Here is a 20,506-nt window from a genome sequence, read left to right on the forward strand (position 1 = left end):
CGGTTTATCAGCTTTCAGCCAATTATGCATGTCCCAAGAGCTGCTGTTAAAGGCCAGCTCCCAGCTCATCCCAAGAAAGGTGAGGCCTGAAACAGCAAGGAAATGGACTGGCCAACAACAGATAAAGTGACCCATTCGTGTATTTATTCAAAGATGTGATCTCCCCTTTGCTTCCTATGCATGACCTACCGTCCCTCAGCTGAGTCAAAAGAATCTGAAAACTGGCAGGAATATCATAAATTCAAGAGGCATTCTGCATAAAAATCCTTTGAAAACCTCTCTCCACGTGCATCCTTTGGGGCACAGAAAGGTCTGTGAGATTGTAGTTCAAAGTTAACAAGAGCACACACCCCCAGATTTTCCAAGTACCTGTTACTGAACAGACACGAAGAACACACGTTCCTGTTATAGTTTCCACTGCTAAGAAAAGTGCTCACTCTGAAAAATATATTGCAATAGTGCAATAGAAAAAATAAATCTAAGAAACCAAAGCCTCAGGCACCAGCCTGTCATGCCATACTGCTTCACCAGGATGAGCAAGAAGCCTTCTGTCTCCAACCAAATGTTGACGTTTGTTTTCTTTCTCTAAATTTAAGCAAAAGTACATCCTTCACACCTTCACAGCTGAAAGCCACTTGCCAAATCAGAAAGGTAAAGATTTTTGAAGTATTAGAGAAACTCTTTTGTGTGTTACATAGGCCTACATGAAAAGCAACATTGAAAAAAAAATCCTTGAGGTTTAAAAAAAAATCCTGCTAAAAGTGAGATTCACTGTTGTGAAGCACCTGCCACTTCCCCACCACCACACTGCAATCCCCAGCAGCTGTGGACACACAAAGTTTAACTTTGCAAAATAAAACTAAATTCTATCATTCACTTCCACCAAAGTATCACTGGTTTTTAAACTTTTATTAGACACTATTAACTTTACTCACTGGTTCCTATGGAATTTTTACTCAAACAGGTGAGGAGAAATCAACAATAGTGTCTCCTGTGCTCACTATAAATTAATTCCTTTTTTTTTTCCTGGATCAAAGGTATCAAAGCACTTGACCACAGTACTTAGGTTTAACACTGTATTTATCTTCAAGGAGTTTTGCTAAAGCAGGAGTTTCTGGCCACTTCCAGGAACATTTGGGGACATAAAACACCACAAGGGTGTTTTGCCTATTTTAGAGCTATTACATACTACTTTTAATTCCAGAACACAATCCATTTTTTCCACAACAAATTTTCAACTTATCATTGTCTAAATATTAAAAAAAAGTTTCCTTATATTCTGTAGTGTAATGCTTTTTTTACTTTGGAACAAAGAAAAATGCTTTACAGCTTGAGGAAGCCCCTTTCTAATCTCACCCCTGCCACTTACCTGGCCTCTCTGGCTGGATTTTCAAACACAGCTGTCTTACAAAGTCTAAAGGCAGTTGAATAATTTCCTATTGGGGGGCAAAAAAGAAAACATTTTAATGCAAAAATTAATACCCAGTTTGGGAGTCTTGAAATGGAACAGCAAAGTTCAGTGGGTCACACAAAGTACACTGAAGTATGCAGTCAGCAGCTTCTTCCTCTGATTCACTCTGTGAACACCTGTACCTGCAATCACAGGCAACACCTGCTCCTCTATAAAAACCAAGGACTAATTTAAATAAATGCATGACAAAGAGCATTTTCATTGCAAGTTTAATGTGTGTGAAGGAACCTGCATCACTTTGTCCTTTCCACAAATGAAAAAGTCCCATGTCTCACATCCCACCCTTCCGAGACAGAACTGCGTAACTCAAGTTCCAGGTGAAGCTGTAACTTTTTCTCTTATCTGATGTTCAGTGAACAAGATCTGGCTGCCCTGAAGAACAGAGCAAGGGGAAAGGTGACCTCTGACTGCACAGAAATCTCAGCAATTGATATGAACCAGGTCTCTCCCCTTGTTTTGCAGTTAGTCTAAAAATCTTTCTCACACACATGCCCCTCTTGCCTTAGGCAGAGCAAAGAAATGACCACACTTTTCTTCAGTAACTTGAAATAGCCAGACCACTGAGTACAATCCAATCACCTCATAAGCAGAGAGCAGGCTCCCTGTCTGCATCCAAATGCTTCCTGTCTGCAAACCCTGTTAGTTCCTTTCACTGGAACTCAGTGTTCCCCCAAACACTTCAGTGTTTACCATGCCTAAGCCATTTATTTTAAAAACAAATAATTTACCCCATGGTGAACATAGTTCTCCCCAAAGAACTGCTTCATCACGTGTTTTCCAAAGTCTACAATGTTTTGCAGATGGTGTAGTATTTCCTCTGGAGTCTGGAAGACAGAAATGTAGTAAATGAACTCCAAAATAATGATAACAACACTCTAGAACACACACTCACCCTGGTCAGTGATTTAACAAATAACTTAATTGCTGAGCTTGTCAGGTCAGTGCACACTGAAGTCAAACAGACTCATCGAACGTGCTAAATTTGTTTCCCTACTGCCACCTCAGGGGCTGGGACAAACAGAAAAATGGTCAGAAAAGATGATTCTTCTTGGGTTTCAGGGGACAAAGGAGAGAGAAAGTGACAAAAGTGGAGCAAGGGGAGACTGCTCAAGACCTACTCTGACCATTATTCTTAAAACAGCTCAGAGAACTCCAGCAGTCCAAAGAGGTACCCAACAGCTGCAGAGCAGAAGAGGCTTGGAGTGTTACAAAATACATCATGGAGATTGGGAAGAACGGCTGCAAAGACTGAGCCATATTCCAACCTTGGCATGAACAGGTACAGAACTTGCCATCTGTCCCAAATCCTGCCCCAGCCAGTGAAAAATCTTACTGTAATGTGATATTCTGTAATTTCATAAGAAAAGGTTTTCTATGAGACAAGATGCCAAAAGCTAGAAGCTCCATGAGTACTGGAAGCAGGACAGGGACAACTGCACAGTCAGACTTGGACAGACTCTCACTCACTGAGGAGGGAGCAAAGGAGCTTTACAGCAACATCATCTCATTCCCAGCACTCCAGCACACTCTGCTTCTCTGCAAGGTATTTCATTGTTACAATAGATAACCTCAAAGCTACTCTGTCCTTTTGTAACACACACACACACAAAACCCTCATAAAACCTCACAAAAAGATTAAGTGGAGGAAAAGAAAGTGCAACACTTGGGTACATGTCAGCAAATCAAAGAGGAAAAACAAGAGCAGGAGGAAAAATAATAAACAGAGCAGAGTAAGAGGAAATAAAATACTAGAGGACAACACCCTGACACTGACTAGCCTAGAGAAAGGAGGAAAGACCACATCCAGCACTAATCACAAATGACAACAGCCCCTTCTTTAACTTACACAAATCCTGAATGGTGAGAAGGAACATTACACCATCTCATCAGTAACGGAAATCTCAGCTAATTCCCATTTACAGATGGTTCTGACCTGTTTGCTGACGTACACATCACCCACAGGTTTGTGTTTGGTTTGGTTGGGGTTAACATATACACACACACTCTCACACTTTGAAATGGGCATTTCATTAAAATTTACTGCTGTCACCTTTACTACATGGAAAGACTCACCAATTAAAAAGATCAATACAAGCATAAAATTATAAATCAAGCTTAAAACGTCTTCTAAGAGCAAGGTGCAAGTTCATCCCAAAACTGATTCTCCAGGATTTGTTTACTGATCTGATGACAAAATATTTATTCTGTTCTGCTCCAAGAAAAAATGGTCCTTTAAAAAAAAAATCAATCACCAGATTAAGTAAATATATTCAAATTACAAAACCTTCTATTTAGAGGGAATTGCGTATCACGAAGTCCACACACTCCCAAACGCATGGCAAATGCAAAACACTGGAGCCAGTTCTCCTCAACATTCAACGCTGGAATGTGTATGCCCAGCCTCAGTGCTGTGGTGGGTAACTGAAAAGTCACTTCCTGCCTTCCTTTGTGACTCTCTCACACTTTGTCAATTGTTTAAAAACAATTACTATGCAACAATCTCTTTGAACTTAAAATTTAAAAATTGAAAAACTAAAAAGGAAAAGGGGCAGGCATTCAGTGTTCTGTTTTCTTAAATAATCTGCAACAGACTGATTTTTATGTAAAGTTGTGGTCTAGTCCTCTCCTGCTATACTAAAAATTGAGATAAGCACTGTTTCCTTTCTTGTGGTGCTCTGGACTCATCACTCTTCTTGTTAACACTAAACATTATTATCTTGGGCTGCTACCAAAGCACAAGATACATTTTTGAAATCCTGCCAATAAAAGCAGCTCAAAAATCTACTCCAATCATACTCTGGTTTTACTAGACCTTTTTTCAAGTTAAATAGTTGCAGAAAGACCATCAAATAACTCCTATGTTGTGTTCACTAATTTTGCTTTCCTCTGCTATAGCAACTTGTCCCTTGTAAAACTGAATGCTTTTCACATTCATCTTCCTGATTTAAAGAAATAAAATGCCCTTTCTAGATGTTTAGTGTACATTCATCCTTGTTTCTTTTTTCCTAAAATTAGGCAGACACACCAGTTCTCAGTAGAACCCCAATGGTTTTTGAATTCCCCTCATCAGAACAACGTGTCACTGTGCCTCACAAAGCCGTGCTTCAGGGGCTGCTGTAACTCAAGCCATTCCCTGTATCTCTCAGGTAACACACCCTAAAGACTTCTCTCAAGGTTGAGGAAATGAAAGAATTTGAACCTTGTGCTCTCTTTTCTTATTTTTCTTCCTTGGAACACTGTGTTTATGCTCCACCTTTGGTTTTTGATCATTTTTTATCCCTGTTAGAAGAAATCTAAAGTAACTCACTCCAGTTCCTTCTCGAGCAGGAAAACCTTTTTGTACCATGGAAGAAACTGGAAGAATGTGTCCTGCCAGGTTCTTTTTGTAACAGCTAGGACACTAAATCACTCACTGACAAAGGGTACTCTGTGAACATTTCATGTGTTTGTTCAGATTCCATGGCTTTTTAGCTACTGAACAGATGGTCAACAGCAGACCTTGACCATGACACCAGTTCTGTGTGGCTCCTCTTCTGTCCCACCTGGCTACAGTCAGGAAAACTCCTTTCTTCCTCAGCATCCCTGTGCTCCCGTGGAACATTATGGAACATTTACACTGTGCCACAGCTGAAAGCTCTGCCCTCTGACACACAGCAGCCTCACACCCTGCCCCACACAGAGCTCTTGGTATCAGCACTCACATCATCCCAGTTACATAAGACAACCTCAGATTTCCTCCTGTTGACAAACCCCCTGAAACACAGGCACATTTCAAAACATCCATTCGTTCTTACTCCTGCCAGTCACAGCTCTTTCACAGGTTTCTTGTTTCTCCTCACACTGGCTATTAGTTTACCCCAGGGCATTCAGCAACAGGATAGGTTTAAATCTTACCTTATTCTGGTTGGGGGGGGACTTCAGAAACCGTAGCACCACACAGCGCTGGAGGAAAACAGGAAAGAATAGGGATTCATTAGCATTTATAAATACAATTGTCTGATTCCCCAGTGTACCTCTCTGAGAAATTAAGGGGGGAAAAAAACTAGAAAAGCACATTTTAGATGGTTATTTCACTCAACTTGAAATCAAATATGCCAGCTGAAATCAAACACAGCAATGTCTACTGCCAGCTCTGCCATCAGTTTGACGAGGCAGCCACTCTGCATTTCCAGTCACCAAGGACACCAGGGAAATGCTACCTTAGCTTACAGCACTGCTCTGACAATCTGGGAAAGCTCACATGGAACCACAAACACCCCCACCCTGGCATTTGTGCACCAAAGCTCCCCAAAAGAGACACAAGGCCCATTTCATTTACAGCATCAGCAGAGCATTACAAATTATTAAAGGAGACACCAATTACCAGCAGCAGCTACACAGCTGAACTTAACACTAAACGAAACCCTCCTGCTTATAAACTTCTGCAGAGTAAATACATAACACAGGAACAAATATAGCATGTTTCCAAGTATTTTACCTTAAAACTATAGAAAAACTCACTAAATTTTGTAATTTTTACAATTGTTATCAGTTTTGTAACAACTCAAAAAGCTTGACAGTTGACAAATTAAAATCAAAGTCTGACACGGTGTTAAGGCACCTGCTGCCTTAAAAGGCAACACACAGCCCTGCCTCTGGTCTGCCTAAATATCCTAGAGATACTTACTTCCACCGATGTAGTTCAGCCTATTCAGGTACAGTAGGGATATTAACAAGCGGGCATCACAGAAGGTACAGACAAACAGCTGTTTTCCAGTTATCTCTTAGCCAGTCTGTCTCCATTTGGGCCTTCCCAAGACACCAAAAAGGATTACATCAATTTAAAGCACTGCCACAGAAGTACATTCAGATTCGCTGACAAAGGCAATGCAGACAAAATGTCCCAGTTGTACTTCGTGTTTATGGAATCCAAGCTTTTTCCCTTCCAAATTATTTGCCATTAAAAAACTTCACATAGCATGACAGCACCAGATCTATTCCATATTTCAGAGCTGAAAGCTGTTTCTGCACATGCTGAGGGAGAGAGTTGCAGATATCTTTAATTACTAACATGGAGAGAAAGAGGAAAGAAGTAAAACTAATGGCAATGTGCCATCCAAAACAATAACAAGACTAGGTCCAGGTTCAGACATTGCCACTGAAAACCAGACAAGGCCCCTTCCAGATCTATAAAGTCTCACGCCACCATAAATCTCAGCGTTCACCCACATGTGGAAAACACTCTCACATAAAAGGATACTTTGCTGTGAATTTGATTTGTCCTGCAAGATGAGTGCCCCAAAAGTAAAGGAGATAACACCAGAGTGGTAATTACAGTCACCTGGATTTGACAAGATTCCTGGTGACATTTCCTCTCTCTCTCTCTCATTATGCCCTACACATGAGTAACAGAGCCCAGGCCTGATAAGCCTGTTGCTCTGTGCGCAGAGTGTTATTCTTACAGTGTTTCAACCATTTGGATCTCCTGCTTTACTTATTCATAAGTAAGTGGATCAGTGATGGAATGATCTGATTATTACATCTAATCTGTTCAGAATGATTCTGTAATCTTTCAAGGCTAGTGTAGATATTTATATTTTAATCAGTTCCCAGCCAAGATTCCAACCAGTGCTCTGGAAAACCTGATTTGCTCTCACAGGACTCAGGACGGTATTTGTTCATCAGCAAGTCATTTCTGATTTGGCAAAATGACCAAAATTACATATGGCAAAAGAAGAACATGTTGCTGGCCTAAAGAGGTCAAAAGGAAACACAGCACTGTTCAAACAAAACTTCACAGATGCACTTAAACCAGCCAGCCCAAACTACATTTCAGTAAGACTATTAGAGGATTAGAGGAAATAAAAAACCAAAACCATCACCTAACAAAAACTCACCCCAAAACCAAACATCAAAAAAACCCTCAAAACACTTCTTTCCTATTTTGAGGCAATTTCCAGCTAGATACATCCCTTTGTGCATTTCAACACCGGTTCCACAGCACCAAGGTCAACCCATCAGATGTCTCAGATGCCAACTGCCTCAGAAGTATCACCACCAAAAATATTGGCCCACATTTTTCATGCTATTGCATTTCTGATTCACTTGGCTGATTCTTTACTTGGAAATACTGTGGGTGGTTGTTGCCATGAGGTTTTTTGTCAGTTATATTAAAATGCCTTCAATTTTTTTATATTTACAGATTGAACACCAGTATGTGCCATACTTATCTGCATGCACGAGAATGGCCCAAATTCCAAAGGGAATGGGTCTCTGAAGAGGCTGTCACTATTCCTTAGCACTTTGAGTCAGATCAACTAGATCCTAATGCTCCCTACATTTCCTTCTCCACAACCAGCGGAAGGGCTTACAGAGGCACCTAGCACCACTTCCATCAAAGCACTGGCACCATCAGAGTATTTAGTTAGCTGGATAACAGTCCCAGAGAGATAAAAAGAGGAAAAAAGCAGGCTGCAAGCAAAGGGAAAAAAAAAAAAAAAAAAAAGAAACAGTGCATGGATGTAGGCAAATGTAACACATAAAACAGTAAAAGCCTTCAAATCTTTTGATGAAAGATAAGTTAGAAAAATAATTAATTCAAAGGAAGAATTCTCTACAATTTTTTTTATCCCTGCACGTCTTCAGTCTCCATTTAGTGACAAAAGACTAAAAATAACCAACCCATCAGAACATCACACACTACTGCTCCTACTCTCAAATAAGGAATTTAAGGACAACTCTCACATGAGAGCAGAGCAGCTTGATGGCAGATAACAATGTTCTTAGTGGCTCCAGGCCCATACTAGGCCTACAACAACAACCATTTCCAACTGTTATGGAAAACTGAAAACAAACACTAGCAACAAGGATACCAAAACCCGGGTCTCTTGAAAACACATCCACAAGCGCTGGGCCGGCGATGATGTAGCCAGCGGTGTTCCGGGGCAGCACGATCCCAAGCCACAGCTTTGGAGTCTGCAGCCCGCAGTTTACAGCCCCACCAAGAAAGGCAAACATTTCTTTAGCACCCCATCATCAAACAATTGTTTGGGTTAGAGCAGAACAAAATTAAGGAGAGAAGGAGCTGTGGGAGGAGCTGTGAAAATACTCAAAATCCGTGGCATCACAGAACCAGCGGCATGTGTACACACACAGCTCTTGTCTTCGTGTGTCCTGGGAAAACCAGTGTCCTGGGCTTGGTCCCCAAAAGCTTACCTGTAAGAATTTTTATTCTCCGGAGCAGTTAATACAGCTATTATATTAATCTTAATAAAATCCAAAAAATAAAGTAATCCTTGGTAGCTCGGCCAAAATATGACTGGAATCAATCCAGGTACTTTGGATTAGGCAGTAGAATTATGAAACCAGGATAAAAGCTTACGTTTGTTTCTTTCCAGCTTGGTGTTTGATAATGACCTTATTCTATGACCTCACTCTTATAAAATGCAGGCCTCCTGAACTGGAGAGTTTTTAGAAGTTAAACGCAACTGGGGCAAATCTATAATCTTTATATTCCCCTTCAGGGAACAACCTCGTTTGCATCATGGAGATTTTTTTTCAGGTCTCTTGCCACACTAGTAACAAAAATCCAGATAAGAGTTGGTGGCAGTGAAAGAAATAGGAAAAATTAAAATTAGCTCAACTGCTGGTAAAGTTGCTTAGATATACAGAAAGATGTATGTTTTCCCTCTGCTCTTACCACCTCTGCTCACACGGGTTCAAAATAAGTTTCTGTACAAAAAATACGGAGAATTAGCCTGTCCAAACACAAAGCCTGGGAAACATCAGCTTCTCCTTTTCCAAATAAGCAGGTTCACGTCATTTGTTATTACTCTATTATTATTCTAAGCAGCTCACATTAACTGCTTTTGTCTGGAGGCAAAGCACTACTCTGACATCTCTCCTTCCGAAACTGGAAAAGATTCTCATCTCGTTGATTCCCAGCTTGGGCTCACATATGTAAGACCGACTGGTAGAGAACAAGACTCTGAGAAGCGACTTTTAAGTCCCAAAAGGAACTCCACCCCCCTTCCCACACCCACCATCTCCCTCACTCCACAACACCTCATAAATTCTGGCATCTAAAAACTCACCAGTATTTTTGCAGGCACTATCTGCAATTTTACATGACACAGTTACCTACCTCTTGCTTAAAAAGGCACACAATACAGAAACAGATAAGAAAACCCATCTTTCTTTTAAAGTTGTGGGTATAAAAGTCACAAGTTTCCAATTATAAACATGGGTGAAACACTCTCAAAGACTGGTAACAAATCTTCTCTGCAATTCTTACTCTGCTATTTTTTGCAACTAATTTCACACACCCCCACCAGCCACGGCCAAAGGAGATGAAGATACAAAGTCAAATACTTTTGGAGAAAATAGGGTCTGTAAAGGCTCTGAATTTCTTTGTAACTGGTCACTTAATTCACTGTTTTGCTGACCCTGAAGAGCTACCCAGAACTTATCAAACACAGCTCTAAGGATGAACCTACCACTGCGGTTATTCAGTGTTCCCAACAACCTACAGCAATGGCACCTACAGAAAGTACATTCTAATTATTCTAATTTCCAGTCCAAGGGAGGGAAACAAACTGAACACAGTGATATGCAAATACTGATTATTGACAGTTCCAAGGGTACTCAACATAAACTATGGAATTGTTTAGCTGATATTAAGCTACTCCTGCAGTAACACACTCCATGCAGAATTTGCCAACTAAAAAAATTATTCTTTTTTTATTCCAAATCTACATCCCACAACCCCTTCAATTCCAATTCTAGTTTTAGGGATTTGAACAGAAAACAATGGTTTTCTATTCAGAAAATGCAATTTCTGGGAAGGAGAAAAATGGACAAAGAAGTGTTATCTTCACATCTCAGAGAAGACAGTGACAGGGAGAGTTTGTCCCTCTGAGATATGGTAGACCTCAGTGAAAACATGCCCACCACGCTGCCCAGGGCACTTCAGCCAAAGCTCACCTTCATGATACTCAACATAAGACATTTTTAAGGGTCTCCTCATCCAGGGTCAGTGTGCTGTGCAATGTGAAGGGTTATGAGAGATGGAAACAAACTAAGTACTAGAAAATTTTGCAGCTTTTGAATTAAATACACTGGTAGTATCATACACAATTGTTTTCCAACTCAGTTTTGTTCTACGTAAGGTGGATAAGATCACACAAAACAAAGTGAGGAAAGCTACATTTCCTGCCAGTATGGAGGAAGTTTAGCAATTGCTCACCCATAGTGCAAAGAAGCATTCAGAAATAGGAACAATACTCTTTTATTTAGCACAGGAGTCCTTGAAGAACAATGGTTTTATTTCTTAACATGAATAAAGGATTTCTGGTATGGCATCTGGCTTTACACCATTCAATATGGCAAACCCTTATTTGCAAGCAAACCCCCCATGACACTTGTTTTCTTTAGCACAGAGCTCACAGCTCTGTGAGCTGTGACTCAGGTGCTCATTACAATTTTTTTTTTCTGCTTGGTTATGATCTTGATTCCCGTGAGAGTCAAGCACTACTTCAGGTTTCACTTTATAGTTAAGCTTCTATAACCTTGCAATGCACAGATGGTACCAATTCCAAGAGAATTTAATGATTTCACTCTGCAAGAGTGAGGAGGAAATGTCTGCCCTTCAGCCAAAGCAACTAATCAGAGCACCTGAAATGATATCGAGTGAAACACCCACTGGTATGAGGTGGAAACACATACCAGAGAGAGAACAGGATGAATAAACCCATTGATGCCTGGTCCTCAGTGTGCATTAGCACTGTCTGGGTAGCACAGCACATGGCCCTGACGTCCTTGCTGTGAAACAAGGAAAAATGGCCCTTAACATTTAAAAGCATATCAAATACCTCATCCATCTGTCAAACAGGTGAGTTGTACCAATCAAAACATAAAAACACATCCTAAGCTTCCTCCCTTTAAGCTGCTCTAAAGCCCCCTCTATCAGCAACACACATTTCCCAGCACTGAGCTGCCAAGTCATCTGATGTTATGCTGGGGAAACCAGGCATTCCAGGAAATTATTAATGGGGGGGAGGAAATAAAGAGTCAAAACAATAAGAGGGATCAGAATTAAGTTAAATAATTAAATGGACAGTTAGAACAAGTGAATAATTCTCAGCATCCAGAACAAGTGAACCAGAAGGCACCTAAGCAAGCCTTGTGCTCATGTAGAATCCAGTGACTGTTCCTTCCCAAGTCAAAGCAGGTCAGGGAGGACACTTCAAGGAGGTCAGAACACCTCCTTGACACTTTATTCCATGTCACAGACAAACCCACTGAGGCAAAAGGAGCAGCCACTGAAAAGCTGGGAGGAAGGAAGAACCAAAAGAGTGAATAAAGTAGCATATCTTAAGACTGAGCACTCCTACACAGCTTTGGGTCAGCCAGGCTTCTTTATCCAAAGCAACCAGCCCACGGCCACTGTCAGCTGAGGGCAGACACAAAAAAGGCACAGAAACTCCATCACTGCATTACAAGCACTTGTAACAGACACAAAATATTTCTGCGATAACAACTTGATCTCAACTGCAAAAGGAACTCATTCAAGTTTGAGCCAGCACTGAACCCAACCAGAAAAAAAAACAGGATCATTTTTAATCAAGGCTAATGACCTCGTGAGCTTGACTGCAAAACTGGGATTTGTTTTACATTTTCACTGAATATAGACTTCAGCATTCTCAAAAGTCCCACCAAAAAAAAAAAAAAAAAAAAGGAAAAAAAAGAAAGAAAATAAAAAAATAGACCCAAAGTAGAGTTTGAATTTCCAGAGAAGGTCATCAAAAGACAAGTCTGCTCCAATACTCATTATTAGCAAAAGATAGCACCTCTGAAACAAGTATTCTGCAGGGAGGAGAGATGTGTTGCTGCTGCTGCAGTTAAATGATCACTGTCATATGGGATTAGTGTTAGACCACAGAGCTTCTGTCTCTCACACATGCTGTGTTTCCCCATCTGCATCTACAAAACTTAAGGCACTCATACAAGAGAAGTTTTAATTGCTGCCTTTCTTCTCTCTCTCCTCTCTACATTCAGCCCTGCTACCCAGTGCCACCTTCCCTTTCACTTCATGGAAGACACTAAACCACTCTGCATTCAGAGCATCCTTCCAGTGCAGAAACCTGGTAAACACAAAAAAAACTTTAAATTTAACTACTGGTACAATATTGAATTGAAATCCTGATACAGAATTAAAATTCCTTGATGCTGACTCAACCTAATAACATGGGGAAAGCATGTGTCAATAAAAAGCTTCACAGCTAATTCACAGAACTGGAAGTACTTTCAACTTTTAATTCTTTGTTTATAATAAAACCTTTGTAGATTGTACTCAAGTAGAGTTAGGCCAATTAGTTATGGCATCAACAGTCACATTGTACCTGTTTAGTCAAAGAACTAAACACAAACAAATACAAAACTGTCTTTTTTTTCATCCACTGACCATAGTTGTGAATCTAAATATCAATTAGCCAAGGCTGATGCAAGGAATCCTATAGTTTCATACAGGTGTCACAAAGGTTCCCAAATTCCAACTCAAACTGGTGATTGCCCTCTGTTCATAAAAACTTCATTGTTTTTCCCAGCAAGAGGGGCGTCTCTTCTTTTCTTTTCACTGATGACACATCTGATCACATACTTGGCTTTTTCAACTGCTTTTCATAGCTGCTTCAGTCAATTTGGGCAGAAGCTCCTCCACTTGTTTGCAACAAGTAAATAAAATGCTAAAAAATCAAAAGCAATGACAACTAAGAAAGAAGGACTATTATCTTTAGTCTTCAAGCTGTCTTCCTGTCATTTTGTCTGAGCAGGCAAAAGATGTGCAGGTGTGGGGGCTTTGTTAAACAATGTTTAGAGTAAGACACTGCTGAGATATGCACACACCAAAAAAAAAAAAGAAAAAGAATGCTGGAGAATCCAGGTCAAACAAATGCCCTATGAAATTTAAAATAAAATAAAATTAAAAAAAAAAAAAAAAAAAAAAAAAAAAAAAAAAAAAAACCACCAACCAAGCCAAAACATCCAAATATCAAACAGAAGAAGCAGAAAATTTGACAGAATCAAATGCAGAACTTCTCCCTACATTACATGATTGCCAAATCCATCAGAAGCAGGAATCAGCACAGGTTTGGAATGTAAATACTAGAATCTCATTACGGAGACAAAAATGTTTAAGTTCAAGTCTTACCATAACTATGCCTTTCCCAATTAGTTAAGTTAAAATCCAAGAAATACAAGTTGTATTTTACTTTTTCTGGTAACATATTTCTGTAAAAGAATCAATATATGTGGCCATATTTAATCAGAGCAATGTTCAAAGAAGGCCATTATTAATAAACTAGTGTATTTACAATCACAGGAACAGCACAATTTCCCTAACTGAAGATTCTTTAATACAGGAATCATCAGCCTGTTCTATTTTTCCATGAAATCAAGACATACATAGATATTAATGAAAAAAAAAAAAACAATCAGAACACAATTAAACAAAAAACAGAACACAACTTTTAAAAATCTGTTTTATAGTCAGCGATCTGGAATTTCTCAGGAACAACTTGGAAGTTTGGGGGGCATCAGTACTTACACAAACTTCAACAGCACAAAACAGATTCAGGCAACTCTACACAGAAAAACAACAGAAGAAACAGGCCACACAAGTTTTGGGACATGTACAAAATGACATCATCAGAAAAAGCACCTTAAGAAGATTCTCTCAACAAGACAGCAATTAATGATCAGCATCATCCCTTTGTGCCAAACAAGACCAGAGGAAAGTTGCAGATAATTAAGTAATTCCAACTAGAAGCTTTCTACTCTTTCACCAACACCCTCCTGTCTAAACATACAATCCTGTCCTCTCTTCAAGTAAGTTTATTGCAACATTACTGAACTTGTCATTATTCTTAAAAACAAAACAATCAACAGCCACAGGAGAACTATTTCATAATGCAAAGGCACTACGAGGAACAATTATCTACCCTGATTTGACACAAATCCCCTTCTCATAGAGTTATTTCAAAGTCCCCCTCCCCTCTATGCAGAAAGTGACTTCCTGCACCTGCTTTGCAGGCATCATAATGCAGGTGCCAGCAGAAGCAGCTACAGATGCAGTGAAAGCAGAGACTGCTGCTACAACACAAGATCCCCTTCTCTCCCTGCACCTCCGCTCACTACAGTCCCCTGTGCAGCCAGCACAAGGATGGGGAAGGATGCTTCTAAGGTAGCACTGGACATCCTCCATCTTTACCACAGGTCTTGAAGGGAAAATAAACATCACAGAGAAGAGACATATTATTTGTTTACTACAGGCACCAATTTTGAGAATCTTCTGCAAGCTTCATTACCTGGCTTGACTCCCTCATCCAGACTCCTTAGCTACATTTAAGCTTTCCCTTCCCTTCTCCATCTCCCCTCCTCTCCCTTTTCCTACTTACAAGCTCACACATGCTCTGGAGATGGTTTATGCATTTACTAATTAAGTCCTGTACCAAAACCCAAAGATATCTGCTAGAGCTGCAAACATTCCAAGACATGAAGTAGATGAACACTAACAATCCAGGCATCTCAAGTCATAAACCACAACCTTTTGCAACAACATGACAAGGTTGTTCTAGACTATCTCACTGAATAAAAACCAAGCTGGAGGAAAAAGCCTCCTATTTTCCACTTCTCCATACTCACCCTGAAATACAAGTTTAATGTTCAAATGTATTTCAAAATTAGGTTTTTGGTTACCACAGTATCCCAACACACAAGAAGTAAAACAGAGGCCAGGAGGAATGTACATACTTCATGTCATAGAGCAACTACTGCAGACTACAAGCACATGTTTCAACAGCAGAAAGAAATCCAAGTTATTATTCCTAGAGTTGCTTACACTACTTTCTACAAACATCTACTGAAGCCTTTTGAAATGAAGTGTTAAGTGTCCCATAAGAGCAAACAACTGACTGAGGTGCAGAACTCCAAAGGAGGATTTCCAGCTCACTTCTGAGCTGAGCTGCAGAAAGACACAACAGCTAACCAGGAGATAACTTCTGCAGCAGTTCCTCTGAACCCTCTCCACTGCTCACGAGTAGGGAAGAGAAGGGAAAGTACTGCTTCGCTCTCTTTTTAAATCTGAAGCCAAATTTGAAGCAGAAGGAGCAACTCTCCAATAAATACTCTGGGAAAAAGAAACCTCCTTTCTAAACTACCTGGATGGCTATGATGGTGCTTGGTTGGGGGTTTGTGGAGCTCTATCTGTATCTGTCCTGCAGCACAGATGTCTCACCAACACCTCAGAGTTACCAGCTGTATTTCACACCAGAATCATGAGGTAGCAAAGTTGTCTGATCATTCTAGCACTTCAGCAGACTGCAAGACTACACAAAGGCCTTTCAGCCACAATTCAGTTTCAATTTGACTTAATTCATTCACAGCTTCAATAAAAACCGAAAGGAAAAGCCTGACTACCAGAGAAATTTGTACCATAGTTCTGTACATCTTCTGGAATTTCAGACTCTCCAGAACCGAAACTTTAAAAATTAATGAAAGCAGAAGTTTGAGAGCTCATCAAGCAAGCAAGCACAGAGCTCCAGTGATAACAATGGGAACTGGAAATGCTCGGCAGGCATTCCATCTTTATTCACCAGATCACTGTCAAAATACTGCCGAACTAATAAAAGTAACTCTATAAAACTACCACTGTAAGAAGAGACGTGTTGAGTAGCCCGTGCCATGGATCCTTATCCTGCACTGGAGCGATAAGGAACAGAGATGCACTTGCAGTGATTTCAGCACACAGTGCTACTCCTGTCACTGTTACATCCTGCAGGATTAATAACCAGCAAGAGGAAAAAGGGCAGCAAGCACTGACAGCACTTTCATGGAAACAACAGAGCACTTTCCATAGGATGCCAGCATCCCACTGCCAGACAAAGCTTTGTCTGGACACACACTGGAAAAGCGGCTGTGTGTCGCCTGCGTCCAGGGCTTATCAGCTCACTGCCAGCAGAGCTGTTTGTTGGGCATGTGATTTTTCCATGACCAACTTTTTAATTTGGTACTGTACTGGATTAACAATGCGTTACATTCATGTCTTAAAGGGCAACCTACAGGGAATGGAGCAACCCCAGGAATTAAGCAGAGCCTTAAACACAGGAGAGCACCCTGTGAAGACATGGGTCTTATAGCCCTTTCTGTCCATCCCCAAGCCAGCCAAAGCCCTCGCAGGCAGGAATGGGAGTGTCCAGCCAGGCTGCCCACCCCAGCCCACACACCCTGCACTGCAGACATGACCTTGCACACGGCTGTTATCAGTGCTCCAAGGAGCGGTGCAGAGAGCAGGAGCTCAAACACAACACCCCAGACCTCGTTTTCTGAGAGGCAAAGCAGCTCATGCCCTCTTCTCCAAAAGGACAGGGATTCACTTTTTTGTTCATGTTTGAAAAACAAAACTTCTCAAATTTTCCAGAAGCAAGGAAGAGAGGCTTAGACCAAGAGAAGCAGGGAGCAGCTTTCTCTCCACACTTCAAAACGCCACTACACATCAGAACATGGAAACAACAAGCACATGCACTGTTCCAGTCTGGCCTCTCACTTGTATCTGAGCATCCATTCATGTCTCTCCCACCACCACCAAGTCCCTATCCCCTCCTCTTGCACTGATACACAAAAAACATGAACTGGGAAGCTACAGAATGAAGAGAGGACAGTCAAAATGTCTTAGCTGGGCTGCTGATCCATCCAAACAAACCTGAGAATAACTTAACACCAGATCACAAGAACGATGATTAATGGTGCAGGCATATCCTGTTCCTAAGAGGCACAAAGTTACAATTAACATCTAAATAGTATTTATAGGCTTCAAGTTTACCAGACTTTGTCATCAGTAGACACAAAATCCAAAATGTAAGCCTTACTGTTTCAAAGTTGTCTATAAAGGAAAAATTGTATCTATTTCACTTTCACTCTATCTTTAAAAAGTTTTAGCATCTTGTTAAAAAGAGAACTGGCACGCTCAGCAGCTATTCTGAATCACTGGCTGACTTCCTCACTTTCCACATCTTTAAAGATAATCACAATTACATCACTAATAATCCATTATTTATCCTGACTCCCGTCATCCAGTGACTGAGTAGTTTCTACACTGCCTTTTTCAAAGTTAAATGTGACAGGAAACAAAATCATACATGTTCTTCCTGCACCAAAAATTGCTTTTAAATAGTATTTGATATAAAGAAAAAGAGGGGGAGGAAAGCCAGAGCCACAGAAGTGCCTCTACTAAAGTTTGCAGAGCACCACAAGATTTCTAGCATTTTCTCAGGCTTGGTGTTTGTTAATATTTTACATCTAATCCATACTTATAACACAGAAAACAAACATTAAAATAATGCACTATTTTCAGTCATTCATTTAGACATAATTTTTAAAAATTATTCTCAAGATTCAACTCTTATTATAGCTCTTTTTCTACAAAAATCCTCAATTTCAACATTCTGGCTTTGTTGAGTTTTGATCTATGAATCATCAAGAACATTCTGTGGCAAATCCATACCAGCTTTTAAACTAAAATACAAATACATCTTTAAAGCACAAACACGGCCACAGGAACTTTTTAGAAAATGAACAAACTCCTTCAAGGGGCATGTATCCCAATATATTAAGTAAATAATGCACGTGCAAGGGGGGCACGAATACACTGTTAGCATAAAATGACACAGAGTCTGCTTGATTGGATTCGGCTTCGTTTAATCATTACTGCTTCAAGTGCTGAATCTATTATACTGGTATTTTTAAATAAAATACACCTCCATCCTCTGTGGCCCCTTCCACCCAAAAAAAAAACCCAGACAAACAAAAAGGGGGAAAAAAATCAACAAAAGAAAAAGCCAGACCAACAGGTACATGGGAAAATGGGGATGAAGTGACCGGCGGGGTCACATCCCAGCAGCTCCGTGGCAAAGCCAAAAACCTAAATTAGAGTAGGGAGCCCGGCCCAGCACTGCAGCGAGTGCTCAAACCCCTCACAGAGCCAGAGTCGGTGACAAAGGGAAAAACACGCCTTCACCAGGTCGCTTTCTCCTGTCACATCACCCACACCCGGGAATGATGAGAGAAAAGGCGAATTTTTAGCACTTTTCCTCACAGCTCCCATCTCCAGGCGGCAGCTGCCCGGCCATCGGCTGCTGTCCCTCCCATCCTTGCTGGCCGTGACGGAGGATCCGGAGAAACGGCCGTTCATCTTCCCCACGGGAGGGGCCCGACCTCCCCGGGACAGAAAACTCCTCCGGGAAAGAAAGCAGCGAGGGCGGGCGGTGGGGCCGAGCGGCCGCTCCCGCCGGGCCGCCCCCTTCACGCGGGCCCGGCTTGGGGCTCCCCCGTACCTGGCAGTGTGAGACGACGAGGCTCTGGTTGCCTTCGCCATGGTACTTCCATTCATTCTCATCCATCTTCTCCACTTCCATGCCCGGCCCGGGCCGCGCGGAGGGCAGGAGCAGCCGCCGGCCCCGCCGCCTCACGCCGCCACCATCGCGGCTGCGCCGCCCGCCCTCAGCCGCGGGAAGTCCCGCCCGCCGCGGGCGCCATCTTGGAGCCGGGCAGCACCGCCGCCGCCGCCATGGCGGGGCCGGGCAGCGCCGCCGGGGCAGCGGGAGCCCTCAGGCGCCGCCCGGGCAGAACCGGCGGCGGAAAAGCATCATCTGCCTCCGAGAACGGCCGGGCAAAGGAGGGGATGCTCTGCTCTGCAACGGTCTCACCTTCACTCCTGTGTGTAGCTTTGGGCACCACTCTATAAAAATAGGGACTAAGCTGTTAGAGAGCATGCAAAGGAGGCCATAGGGTTGCAGAAAGACCGGGAGGGAAAGGCTTCTGAGGAGCAGCTGAGGGCCCTCGGTTTGTTCAGCCTAGAGAGACGGAGACTGGGGGGAGACCTCACGTTTATCAGTAACCCACCCAGAGTGGGGTCTGGCACTGAACAGCCTCCCCTCGGTCACAGCCCCGAGGCTGGCAGAGCTCAAGGAGAGTTTGGACAATGCTCTCAGGGACAGGGTGGGATCTGGGGCTGTCCAGGAGCTGGACTCTCATCCCAATGGGCCCTTGCAGCTCCGTGTGTTCTGCGGTATGGGGTGCCCGTATGACATGCTCGCTTTGGGATTGCGTTTCACAGAATCAATTAGGCTGGAAAAGACTTCAAGACCATCTGTCCTAGGGTGACATGATGGTGCTTGTATCCCCAGTCGTGTGTTCTGTTTATGCTTGATGCCATGTTTTGTGCCTTCAGCACTGGCTCCGAAAAGTGAAGGTTTGTTTTGTCTTGTTATCAGCGGGCTCGCCTGCCCCCACGGTCGGTGTCTAGGAGAGGCTAGGGCTTGCTGGTTTTGCTGGCTTGCTGGCTGGCTTGCTTTTGCTTTGCTCTTGTTCCTGCTTTTTGCTTTTGCCCTTGCTTTTGCTTATTAGTTAGTTTAGCTAGGCAGTCCAATTTTTTACCCTGGACTGGTTTTTTTCCTTTCCCTTTCCTGGATACCATCCGAACCTGCTCCAGACTGGGACCTGGGAAACACCAAGAAACACCGAGAGTCTGCATTTTGTGGCCTGCAGCAGCCATCCCCAGCGCCGGAGACCGAGAACTGGGCAACAGCTCCTAGTAGAGACTTTCTGAATTTGTCATCTCTTCAGAGCGGTGAAAGAGTTTTGTCATCTGGTGTTGGGTTTTTTTTTTTTTGTTTTTTTTTTTTTTTTTTTTTTTTTTTTTTTTGTTTTTTTTTTTTTTGTAGGGGGAGTGTTTTACTATTTGAATAAACAGGTTTTTTCCACTTCTCTCCGCGGAAATTCTTCCTGAACCAGGTGGGGGAAGGGCCGTGGGGGGGTTTGCTTTCTGGGGGCTCCTTCCGGAGGTTTTCTCCCAAATTTGCCCTAAACTAGGACACCATCAAGTCCAACTTACAACCAGTCACCACCTTTAAACCTGACACTGAGTGCTACATCCAGTCTTTCCTTAAACACCTCCAGTCACTCCCAGTGAGTCCACCATCCCCCGGGGCAGTCCCTTCCAATGTG

The 20,506-nt window shown here is 42.0% G+C and overlaps 1 protein-coding gene across 3 annotated transcripts in view; it reads right to left on the bottom strand.

Annotated features, from left to right (window-relative positions):
* IPPK (inositol-pentakisphosphate 2-kinase) overlaps positions 1–19,011 on the bottom strand; it is a 29,558-nt gene extending 10,547 nt beyond the window's left edge. The window contains exons 1-4 of one of the 3 annotated variants that reach the window (XM_068201544.1): positions 18,835–19,011; positions 5,366–5,413; positions 2,200–2,295; positions 1,370–1,436 (exon numbers count right to left, since the gene is read on the bottom strand). In XM_068201544.1, coding sequence (XP_068057645.1) covers positions 1,370–1,436; positions 2,200–2,295; positions 5,366–5,413; positions 18,835–18,915 — 292 coding nt within the window. In that variant the 5' untranslated portion in view covers positions 18,916–19,011. Of the gene's footprint in view, positions 1–1,369; positions 1,437–2,199; positions 2,296–2,918; positions 3,251–5,365; positions 5,414–18,478; positions 18,639–18,834 lie in introns of those variants that run through there. The other 2 variants (XM_068201542.1, XM_068201543.1) reach the window with 2 other exon arrangements.
* Positions 19,012–20,506: the final 1,495 nt, after the last annotated feature.

Source organism: Anomalospiza imberbis, chromosome 11, assembly GCF_031753505.1.
Source record: "Anomalospiza imberbis isolate Cuckoo-Finch-1a 21T00152 chromosome 11, ASM3175350v1, whole genome shotgun sequence".
In the NCBI taxonomy this organism is placed as follows: Eukaryota; Metazoa; Chordata; class Aves; order Passeriformes; family Viduidae; genus Anomalospiza; species Anomalospiza imberbis.